General features: G+C 41.3%; 1 protein-coding gene across 1 annotated transcript; it reads left to right on the top strand.

Annotated features, from left to right (window-relative positions):
• Positions 7,391–8,671, top strand: LOC104733294. The gene is made up of 3 exons (XM_010452880.1): positions 7,391–7,444; positions 7,526–8,308; positions 8,375–8,671. Exons 1-3 carry the CDS (start codon positions 7,391–7,393, stop codon positions 8,669–8,671), a joined length of 1,134 nt encoding a protein of 377 aa, XP_010451182.1.

Raw genomic sequence — 12,904 nt, 5'->3', positions numbered from 1 at the left:
GGGCACCCCCATACCTTCCAGCAGTTCTAGGCACGCCGTTCGCGCGGCAAACAGCCCGGTCATACGCCACTTCTCCAAGTAGAAACCATTGGAGATTAGTTCGTTCAGGACCCGAATGGTCCCGTCCAAACGATAAAGCCGACAGATCTCGGCCAATCTTCGGCGTCTTGCCATAAGATGAGCCCCCAGCCTATAGCGGCGAGCTCGATATCTTCGAAGTTCCTGACACACAGGACTCCCTTCTGCACCCGTCATGTCAACGTACGGGACAGGAGCGCAAACTCGGAACGTCTCCGCGCTCTCGTGGGCGGAGGAGCTCTCTGAAGCTTCAGTTCGTCTCGAACTGCTTGCCGAAGCGGCAAGCCTCTCCCGAGCTTGTCTTAGCCACGCTGATCGAGTAGTCACCATCTCTTTTCTCTCAGTGATTCTCGCAAATAATGGAAGTGGTTAGAATGATCTCCCCAACCCTCAATCCTATTTATACAGGATTATGGGAAGTAACCGCCGCTAAACCCACCAATCAAAGTGAAGCGTGATTTTCGCGTTTTCCCGAGAGGAATTCTCAAAGACCGTGCGACGCATTTAATGGGGGGTGTTCATTATTTCCAAAAAGAAAAGGGAAATTTTCCTAATTTCCAAAAAAAAAAAAAAAATTAATAATAAAAATTAAAAAAAAAATAAAAAAAATATATATATATACACTCATAGGTATACCTTAGCCCGAACCGGACTAAGCATCTATTAGCTCGTACAAAGTTCACCCCTCGTTGACTCCCTGGCCAGGTGATCAGCTCGCATAAAGACCCACTATTTTCAGGATAAGCCGAACCCAGAGTCGCCCCTGACCTTCCTACGTAGGGATAAGCCGGACCCAGAGTATTTATTCCGCACCCGCTTTTTGTTTTTGGGGTAAGCCGAACCCAGAGTATTTATTTCGCACCCAAACTTTAGTTCGGACGGAACGGTTAGCCGAACCCAGAGGATATTTTCGCAGTCCGGCATCCGAGCTAAAGCAAAGGAGATAAGCCGAGCCCAGTATCTCGCTCTCCGATTAAACACACTTTTTTAACACTTCGTCCCGAATTGATGTTTTCTACCATCAATTAATAAAAATTGTCTGTTGTAAGCCGGGAGACGTCTCGCCTCTGACACATTTTTCAGATAGTAAAACAATGATTAAAGCAAATCTCTTATTATAAAATTTTATTCCAAGCGAAATTCAAGCTCGTCCGTTACATTGCAGCTAGGTATTATTAAATGATTAAATAAAACATCTTAGTTCCGAACTGGTGCACCGTTCGCAGCGATCTCACGAATGCTCGACTTGAGTCATTTCGGCATTGGCCATAGCAATTGCAACCCAGTCTTTTCCCAATCCTCCGAACGAGTCTCCAACGCTCTGGCTTTTTGTTCAGACTCGTCAAGCAGATCCGTAGTCCTTTTCCTTTTCGCCTTGAGCAAAACAATTTCGGATTCCAGAGTCCTCAAGCGTCGATCGATTCTGCCTCTCTTCATATGAAAGTACTGAAGATCTTGAGTCAGTTCTTGGTGTGAACCCTCGATCTGCATACGCAAAATCAACCAACGGGTTAGTACGAGGAAGACAAGTTTCGATCGCTTACAAGGAAAGGAAAAAGGAAAAGAGGGTAACGGTTACCTGACGGAAAAAGGCGTCCGCCTCGGCAAGTTCGGCATCGGTTGCGCGCCGGTTAATGTAAAACGGTTTAACTTTGCCCGGAATGAAGTCGCCAATTAAGGCGGGATCCATGTGCACTGGCTTCCGATCTGATTCACTTCGGCATTCGTTGCAGTATGCAACAAGACATGGCGGCAAATCAGCTATCTTGCCAAACCCATTCTTAATCCAATCCTTTGGGTGAGATTCCAGCATCTCAAGTTTGAGTAGCAGATCTCGCTGTGCTTGTTCTGATGCGGCAAGACGATTGGAATATTCCGCATGGCGATCCTCCACCTCATGAAGAAAATCGATCAGCTCGCGTCTCTCTTCTGGTCTAACGCGGGACATCAACATCCAGGGCGCTCTGATGTTCGGGAAGTACGCCATCCCTCTTTCGATAGCTTCGGCATTCGAGAACGTTGGCACATCGTTGCCAACCAACGGGGACTCGACGCTGCTAATCGAGCTCGACATTGTCTTTGGTTGAAAAGCTTTCTTGGATGTTTAATCCGCAGGCAGCATTGGTTAGATTTATACACGTCTTGGGAGGTAAACTATTTAGGAAAATTGGGAACTTTCCATGCCGAATTGGAAAGTGTGCATCTTTCTCGAAATTGTCAATTTTCTTTTTCAACAAAAAGGAAACAATCTTGACAAATAAGTTCCAAAAGAAGAGTGGGCCGAACGAGTCGGCAATGTTCTACAAGGGTATTCAAACCCATACTTAAATAAAATCTGAAGCGAAAGCAAAACAAAGAAAAACATAATTTTAAACGTTCACGTCACCGGATAGATCTGCTTGAAAACTCCCGGCGTTTGAGCCGAAGGGATGCTCAACGGATTCTGGAACCGTCGTTTCATCGGTCGCTGGGGGAGGAAATCCATAACCGAGCTGGTCCGGGGACATGGTAAGGTCATTTTCATTCAGCTCAAGGACATCGATCGCAGTGACAGTCTTCTCGGCTTCGGCCTTTTTCTCGTCGATCTCCCTTATTCGCTCCTCAGGAATGACAGCCCCATTCTCAATCAGATATCGTACAGCTCCCTGTACTCCGGTGGCTTGGTTCAGCAGGTCTTCTAGAGGGCGAACTTTCGCCTGCTCAACTAGATAGGCCTTGACCTTGTCTAATCGGTTTTGCGCTTTCTTCGCTGTTCGCTCCACCTTATCCCAACGATCTTTCCGAAGTCTCTTAACTTCGAATTTGAGCTGAACTTTCAGCCCTTCGCATGCCTCTTGCAGGTCGGCTTTCTCTTCCTCCAGAGTAAGCGCTTGGGAGTTCAGTTCGTTAACCGTCAGATCAGTATTGGCAATGATGCCATCTTTTTCTGCAATAGGCGCCTCGAGTTCCTTAATCCTCTCATCCTTCGCCCTGCTAGCGGCTTGGATCTCTTTTGCGCACTCTGTCACCTTTTCGAGTTCGAGATCGGACCCCTTGCTGGTTTTGACCCGCCTATCGTATTTTTGAACCAGCGTATTCATCTTGGCGGCAGTCTGCGGATCCAACGAATATGCGTCAGTCTGAAGCGTAATTGGACAAATGAAACTTTAATAAGAGTTGATAGTAAGACGAACCATTAAGTGCGATTCAGCGACGTCAAGGAATGCTTGCTTGAATTCCAGTTCGTCAGCTGACGGAAGAATTCGGTTGGAAATCTTCAGAGCCCGGAAAAGTTCGCCTGAAGCCTCGCGATTGGTCACCAAGGGATAATTGCCGAAGTAATTATAGGCGAAGTGATTCGTCTTGTCATCTTTTCTTTCAAGGCGAAATCGATCGGCGGACTCCAGTCCGGCTTCATCGGCCGAACGTTTGCGGCTCGGTAACGGATGCGCATCGGTGGCTGGCTCGACATTGATTTGTTTGTCTTTGTTCGTTTTCCTCTTCCTCCTTCTAGATCCAGCTTCAAGCTGGGGAACGTCTTGTTCTTGGTTCGGTGGATCGGCGTTCTCTAACGCCAAAGGAAGGTTTTCTTCCTCTGCAACATTTGATGGCTCGATATCTTCTCCGGGAGCCTGAGTAGGGTCGGTGACGGTCTGATCTGGGGTAGGATCTACTTCGGTTAAACCCTGGGATGGACCGATCTCGGCCTCAATGGCAGCTTGAGTTTCTCGGCGAACGATCTGAACATCTTTTGATTCCATGACACGGCATCCGGCAGGTCGTCCTAGCGAACTGGCGAAACTTGGAAAATTCGTTCTAGCTTTGCCCATTGCTGTTTCGACACGGATACGGGTAATAAAGTCCCACCGACGATTGTTCCCGGTTAACAAAGCGTCTCTAACAAGAATATAGTTCGGAGCTAGGCGCGTTGCACAGAACGGACGATCTGGAAGCAGAGACACGAAAAAGTTAAAACTGGTCAGCAGTGCCGAAGTCAATTGAAATAATAGAAATGTAAATCTACCAGGATTTTCATTCCACACTCTCCGGTAAAAACCCAACGGGTTAACAAATGAATACTGGTCGACGCGGACGAAGAAGTATTGATTCATATACTTCTTGAATTTATTCACTCGTTTGCCGACGAGGAAGTTATGAGCCGGTCTCATGTTCACTTCCCAGCGATTCGGACTCTTCGAGAGCTTGAAATTTGATAGCTGTTCGAAGGCTTGAACTTTAAGCTCGACTCCGACTTCGGCTGCCACGGTCAAGGCAGCCATGAAGTTACAAATAGCTCCGGGTACAAACTGCGAGATCGCTATCATCCGTCTTTGAGCATAAATTGAAATCAACTCCGGGATTAGGAATAGGAGGCGACACTCGGTAAAGTAATCCTCATACAAGCATACATACCCTTCCGGGGGGCTCCAGGGGCCTTGGTCGTCTCGAGGAATCAGAATTGTGACGTTGCTATTGAACAAGCCACACGAATTTAGCATTTCGTTCACAGTTGTGGTCGAACTCACACTCTTTTCGCCTCCAATCCGTCCTGCGTGGTCAAACAAAGGGTCGATATCCTCGATCGAAAATCCTAAAGGTACGAACCGATCTTCTTCCTCGTGACGAACTGATGACGGCAAGGTTGGGCCCACCTGCGAAGAAGAGGCTCCTGCTGTACAGCGGACCAAATTTCGCGGGACTTCGGAGGCCGATCTACTTGATTCCCCGATCTGCGCGGAGCGATCAGGGTTGAGCGTTCTTTGTCGGGAAGTACGACGAATTAATTGTTCGCTTTCTGGCGAAGAGGCAGGTTCCGAGGTGCTCGCCATATCTTGAGTTCGGAGAGTGTGGAAGAAAAATAACGAAATAAAACGGAAGAGAGATCGGAGCAGATTACCTGTTGCTGTTGGCGAAAAATAAGAAATGAGGAGAGTAGAAGCGTATTTATAGAGCCGAATGGGCGGCAACCCTACGAAAAAGTAATGATGACCTACGCGACTCTTCGAATTCCGAGCTAGCGGATGTGACGGAAACGACACGTGTCGCCTGGACAGAATGCGGTGAGATGATTCGGGGATCTGAATAAAATCAATTAAAACTTTATGGATTAGATCGGATATTTTCTTTCCATAGTTCAAAATATTCGAATTAAATCTCGAATATACTGAACTGGGGGGGACTAATTGTTGGTGCGGGATTTAGCACCCCCATCATACCGAGCTAAACCAGAAATGTTAATTGATTATCTAACCGGGAATCCGGTTAAGGGATCGATTAGGTTTTCGGGAATCAGTTCGGATAAAGAATAGTCTTGGAGAAGAAGGAACCGACATCCACTTCGGTGCGGCGGCCGACTCAAGCAATAGGGCAGTTTTCCATATTTCACTTCGTCTGTTAAGGAAAGTTAATATATTATGAGATCTCTGAACATGTATAAATAAGGGAGACTTCTCCATTGCAAATCATTCAGAATCTAATACAATAACCGAGTTCTCTTTTTGCTCTTTACAACAAACCCTAGTTCTTTCGAGCTCTTCTTCTTTAGTCCTAATTTCAAGGCTTAGATCTATTTTCTAGAGAGATAGCTCTATTGAATTTGTTCCCCTCCATAAACAAATTCATTGTGGAAACCTAGTTTCTACATATTTGAAAACATATATAATGTGACTCTTGAATATATTTTCTAGTTAGCTTACTAAATAAGGGGCGTTTGTCCATATGGGCTTTGTGGCACCAAAAATTACAAATTGGGGCTTTCTGTCCGTCCTTCTGGATATAGGCTTTTCATACCAGCGAAATGACGTATATACCCTTCTTCTTCTGAAAACTTGATTGCTACCCTCTCCTTCGTTTCCGACGACTAAAAAAACATCTCCACCACCAACATCTCCTCTCATAAATCTAACAGATTCAATTGTTTTTTTTTTAATACAGGAATCTAAACCCTAAGGAGATAGTATATAGTGAACCCAAGGGCTCTAATTTTAGACATTGATTGAATCAATTAAGAACTATTTTTATCTCAAAATTTTTACACAAACTCAAATTTTTAATGTCATTGTTGTTTACAAAGTAAAACAAAACCTCGAATTCACCTTCAAATCTAAACCAAATGTGAAAACTACAATGTTTGTGATTGACAATTCATCACCATCATAGTCGTCGTTCATATGTAGAGATCTCACCACCGTAAAAATAATCATTATCACCGGATCTCATCATCGATTCATCATCGCTATTTGATTGGAAGTGTCTTTTCAGAGAGAATCGAGATTATTCGTCATCTCCTCATTGCAGAGAGAGAGAGAATTGCGAGAGAGAGAGAGAGAGTTGCAGTAGAGAGAGAGAATTGAGAGAGAGAGTTGCAGTAGAGAGAGAGAGAATTGCAGTAGAAACGAGATATAGATAGAACAAAGACTGGGAAAAAACTATATTCTGTAAAGATTTGTTGGTGTGGGCAAAGCTACAAAAGATGATCTTCTTTCTCTATTAGCTCAAGATCTGAAATGATTTGTCTGATGTTGGATGAGGGAGACACGAGATGACGAAGCCAGAGAGAAACATGATTTGCTTTTCTGAGCGAGGTAGTTTGGTTATTTCATTTTTTTAGAAAGCCTGAATCTATAATCACGGACAGAAAGTCCGAATCAGACAATATTCTTGGGATTAAATGCTTATCTCATAAATTTCTCTACTAAATAAAGTTTAGAATATGTTTGTAAATAAACGTGATTTTAACGGTAGCAAGGACTAGATATTTTAACCCCAAATACGACCAAACCAGGTCATTTTAAGTATTTAACTAACCTAACCAATTGATATTAAACCAGAAGTCGCACCGAAAAATAAAGTAGCCAATGTTTTATACTTGACAGCTGCTCTTAGTTAAGATCGAGTCTTCTTAAGACGCTATATATTTTCATGTCATTTCATTAATTATAAGAAAGAAAAAATAGATTATTAATAATGTTTATCTCCTTAGATTTAATGTTATCTCCATTACAGCATTATTAATGTTTATCTTGTTAAACCGAACCATCAAACCCAAACCCAAACCGGATACTCTTCTCCAAGTTTCATATCTCTTCCTCATCACGTATCGTATCTCACAGAAACATTATGTAAATGATCTTTAGTCGATCTTCTTTCCTGTATTGTAAACACCTTACAATGTTAATAAGCATCTTAATTCTCCACAGACCTTCACCTTTGTTCATATCTCCTTAGATTTAATGCTATCTTCGTCTTCTTCTATATATTATATCTCCAAGGCGTTATCTCTATATTACTCTTAGACGACCAAATCAGCAAAATAGTTTTAGGGTTTTCGACGATGTCTCAGCTCATCAACCGACTCTTGAAACCATCTGTCTGCAAAAATGTCATCGTAAGTTTCTTTATTTGTTATGCGATATGACTTGGATTTTCCTTTTGGTTCTTACTCATTGTATATATGGCATGCATGCAGAGATACAACAACACGAAGGTTCGGATGTTCTGCTCTAAGCCAACACACCCGTACTTGTTGATTGACCACCTCCTTAAGACCAACAAGTACTCTCACAATGATCAAGTATACTACGATGATAAATACAAAGAGAAACTCGTGATTAAGGACAAGGGACTCCGAGAAGAGGTCCGAGTGGCGATGACCGATGGAATTCCACATAATAAAGATGGATACAGAGTTACCTTGGAGAAACCGGAGGGTAATGATTCAACAAATCTCATGCTGGTCAGTAACACACCATCTGACTCGGTCAAACTCCATCTACCTCCTCTGCCTAGTAGTTCTCGAATCCAGAACGTGGCAGTGTCCAACTCTCGTAACATGAGGAAGCATGAACTGGTAGTGGCGGTCAAGTTATTGGGATCTGACGTGTATCTGTGCGAGCCCTTCAGCGGCTCTTGCTCTCGATGGATCAACTTCGATACCTCTGGTTCTGTACACCCTTTCTCGAGTCTAATGTATTCAAAGAAGAACAAAAAGTTTCTCACTGTTTGTCCTTCTGGACAGTACTATTGGTCCTTGGATCTCCACGCAAAGGAGAAGGAAGATTTCGAACCCAAGTTCCACTACTTGTCTAAGTGTAATCAAACGGACCATGTAAGTAAGGTGCTTCGGACGAATTTGGAAGAGTTCATCTGGTGTTCCAGAACGGACCACTTCGTGGAGTCCCCCTCCGGCGAACATTTCCTCGTCAAATGGTACCTAATAACTTATATTTTTATGCACAAGTTTGGTAATTTAGTATATGCTGAAACATATAGATATCTTATTTGCAGGTTCGGCCAGGAAGACAAAAACTGGGATAAGGGAACAATCTTCCATACAACAAAAGGGTTTTTGGTGTTTAGAGTAGATACAATTTGCGGTGACTTGGTTTACACGGAAGACATTGGAGATCTTTGTATCTTTCTTGGACATAATGAAGCATGCTGTGTCCCGGCAAGCTCGTCTCCTGGACTCAGGCCTAACTATATCTATTATGTGGGCCGTAACTTTGGTGTTCACGACATCGCAGCCGATATTAGCACTACCTTCTTCACAAAAGATAACCTTCCATTAACATCAACTGAGTTCCCTTACTGGCCTGCTCCATCCTCTTACTAGTGACTTTGATATCATTGGATGTCATTTTATACTGCGTGTCTCTTTGTGGCCTTCAATATTATTTCGTTAATGTTTTTGGGTTTGGTTCATGTAGTACTTACTAGTTAATTAATGTTTTTTTTTTTTTTGGTTAGTAGATCTCTGACTAGTTGGAATCAAACATGGCAGAACTCGTTTTACCTTTCTTAATCACAACTAGCTCAACGCATATAAATAATTTGCAGGGTAAAGGCAAACAAGTTCTGAAATATTTTTTAAAATAGGCAGAGACAAAATGACACGTAATTAAAATGCCTAAGAAATCATCAGTGGGTAGAGAGTTGTCTAGTAGAAAGAAACACCCTAAAGAAAACGTTTCACCAAAAAAAAAAAAACACCCTAAAGAAAACAAAAGTAACCAAGAGAAAGTGAGATATTATTAACTGAGATGTTGTAACTCTAGAGGAGCATATGATGATGGTAAATATATTTTAACCGTAATATTTTTCCCCAAAACAAATGTACAAAAATCTGATTATTTAACAGTTCTTGATTCTGCAGTACTAACCAAGTAAAATGGTAGGTTTGAGAGAAATGTTTAATGTTTTGTTCACCATAATACATTGGGCCTTGTGCAACCGGGTCACTTGTTAATTACAAAAAAAACCATGTAAAACCATAACCGGCACGGTTAAATTTAGTTCTAGTGATTAGACTTGGTTTCATACTTTTCTTGTTTGAGTATTTCAAAGTATTTGAAAACATATATAACTAGATTATGACCCGTTCAATGTGCGGGTTTATAATTTTAAAAATAAAATTAAATTTATCAAAAGTAAATATTTTTAGTAAGTAAATAGATACACCGAGGTGTCCAATGTGATATTTGATGTAAAAGATGCGACTATACGGTTGAAACTATTAATCATGTTTTTATTTTGAATGTCCTCGTTCGTGTGAAGTTTTGGATTTATCTCTGACTCCGGTTTTATCACAGGGTTTACCATATGAGTCGGTATACTCGAATTTGGAATTTGTTTTCTGGAGGGACGCCTCTCAACAGGGTGATCCTGATCAACTTCTTCAATTACCATGGATTTTATGGGTAATCTGGAAAACCATAAAAAAAATCAAGGTTAAAAGATAGAGGCGAATGATATAATTACTTAGACTTTGGGTGATAATTTAGCCTGGGAATATGCGCTCTCTTTTACGACAGTCATGTCAGCTCCATCTTCGTATTCAGATGTCCAGATTTCTTCACCTTGTTGTCAGATTGATGGTTCTTGGAAAGCAACCAATGTGCATTCATGATTGGGCTGGTGGTGTTGCGTTGGTGAGGAGCGAACCTTGTTGTTGGGGGACAAGTGTCTAAACCAGAGCCCTTCCCCCTGCATTCGGAGTTAAAAACGTTGTTGTGGGCCATTGAGCGGATACGTGTTGAAGGGATTGCTTGTCAACGTTTTGAGACTGATTGTGCTGAGTTACTCACTGATACTAAGATTTTTGTATGTCCTAGCAGGTCTCAATTAACCTTATGTGTTGTAATACTTAAGGTTGTCAATCCAGTTGGGAAGGTTCACTATCACTCAAGATGCAATCAAGCAATCACAAGTCAAGCCAATTCAAGAAGAGTGTTTGTCTAACAATCCTAGAATGGTCAAAATGCAAAACCGAAATGAGTCACAGAACTAGAAACGAGAATGCATGAAAAGAAGTGGAAATGAATAAAAACATAAACGAGTCTAAGCATGAAATAAAAAGCAAGAAGCGAAACAGTCTGAGGAATGTAATAAAAATCAGAAGGAAAGAAGTCCTAAGGATGAGAGTAATTGATGTCGGTGGAGTATCCTAGTCTAAAGAGTGTTTAACATGCCACAAGCAAACTATCCCTAAACAATGAACATCACAACCTAGCTAATCCAATCTCTTGGCAAAAGCTACTCAGACTCAACCACTTCCATACCTAGCTCTCGCTAGAGGATCATGGTCGAGCAGGCATTACAAACAAGTTCATTCATGTCAACAAACATCCAAGACAACTAATCTCTTAGGCTAGGAACGTAAGTCTCTATCACTAGTTGGTCAGACATTTCATCAAACACCTTTTGGGTGTGGAAATGTCTCAAACTTAGTCTCAATTGATCAGAGAAAAGCTAGTATTTCTTACTCTAGTCCAGAAGGGAATCATGCAATCAACGTTTAAACACTCTACATCCTAAGATCCTCCACCTAATATATCCATCCTCAAGAACTAACACACTACTTAGATCCGAAAATCATAGTCAAGGATGCAAACCCAGAAAACATTGAAACAAGCATTCCTAGATAGATTAAAATGTGAAGAACAACTTTGTAAAAGAAATCAAATCAAAATACTGAATAAGTTCAAAGATATCGGGATACAAAGTCAGAGTACGTTTTTGGTGGCTAGGGAAACCTTACAAAAGAAAACGAGATAAAAACTAAGATGTCCAAAACAAGACTTAACAAAATGTATATATAGTAAAAACGCGTGAATCCCTAAAACTTAAAACGACAAGATAGAGCGTCGGTTTGGGAGTCTCCCGAAGCATGTCAGACGGAGCGTCTTCCTGGTATAAGCGATTTTGTCCGTGTGCGTCCAGTGGCTCGATTGGTGTGAGTAGGAGTGGCTCGAGTGGTGTGAATAGGAGTGGCTCGAGTGGTGTGAGTAGGAGTGGCTCGAGTGGTGTGAGTGAAAATGGCTCGAGCTGGGTGTATACGCATCCACTAAAACAATGATAACTCTTGAACCACACCTCCGATTGGCTTGAAATAAACGGCATTGGAAAGATGACTCAATTCTCTACAACTTTTATGAAGACGTCAAAAGCTGAATCCCTAGACCGGTGGCTCGAGTGATGACTCGATTGAGGCAGTTGAGGATGGCTCGATTGTGGAAGTTGAGGATGGCTCGATTGATGAGGTTGAGGATGGCTCGATTGATGCAGCTGAGAGTGGCTCGATTGCGGAGGTTGAGAGTGGCTCGATTGCGGAGGTTGAGCATGGCTCGATTGCGGAGGTTGAGCATGGCTCGATTGCGGAGGTTGAGCGTGGCTCGATCCTCTGCGCTTCCAACGTCTTCTAGACACCTTAAATACTCCGAAATGCACAATGTATGCAAGGATGATGCATAAACTTTCTAAACATGCAAAGTGTACGAAAGAGGTTCTAAAATGATGCAAAACGACTAGTTGTCCTAGCTAAATTCATGACAAATACAGGCTAAGGAGATGCAAAATATAGACATATCACTCACTATGGTGCAGTCTTCTGAATATTGGCCGTCCTTCTCCAACTTGCTCAATGAGTTTAACTCGCTGGAGTCTTTCCCACTATTCTCCATCTCTTGGATCCCGCTTGCGTCAAATACGAAGGCGGATTGTCTTGCTAGTGCTTCGTGTTCTCTTATCTCTGAAGTTTCTTTTGTAAATCCTTTCCCTCCGGTTTGGACAGCTAACCGAGAAATTTCCTTTTAATTGTTTGATTGAAAAAAAAACAGTAAATAGATACACTTTTAGTTAAAGAAAATAGATGTTGATGAGTTCAAAATTATTAAAATTAAATTAAATTTAACAAAGAATATATATTTAGTTCTTTTCGTAAGTAAAAATAATATATAAAAGTAAAGTGATAAACTTTTAATTATAGAAAATAGTTTTTTTTCTTTTTTTGCTATAATACACTAATGTAGATCCATTTACAAATCTACTATCTACATCACTACTAAAAGTGTATTTGTACACACAAATATATTTTAATATTAAAATATACTCTTTAGTCTTTACTACTACCAACAAATTGTTTTTATGAACACATTAAATAATATATTATATGTCTCTTTACTTTAACATTTGTGTAGTTATTAAAACGCATATGTTAATCTTACATACTTCTATCTTATATATTACAATAGCAGTCTTTTTGAATAAATTATTAGAAAAATGATTGCCAGCTACTTGAAGTATACGCCAACACATAGCCACACATACAAACAATATAAATGTCTTGTTAACTACGTGAACTATTGTCATCACATAAGGACATCCATAAACAAACATAGGTTATGTGTACAACACCATAAACATTCGAGGTCTGCCCGAACCCGGCGTTGACCAGAGTTGACCGGCGTTGACTAGTATTGACCGGCGTTGACCAGAAAAAAATATTCAAAAAAATATTTTTTTTTCTAAAAATAATAATGATTTTGTTTTTATGTATTTTTGATAAAAA

Source organism: Camelina sativa, chromosome 12 (assembly GCF_000633955.1).
Source record: "Camelina sativa cultivar DH55 chromosome 12, Cs, whole genome shotgun sequence".
NCBI lineage: Eukaryota > Viridiplantae > Streptophyta > Magnoliopsida > Brassicales > Brassicaceae > Camelina > Camelina sativa.
The sequence above is the reverse complement of the archived record's forward strand: the minus strand, read 5'-3'. Positions and strand labels throughout refer to the sequence as shown.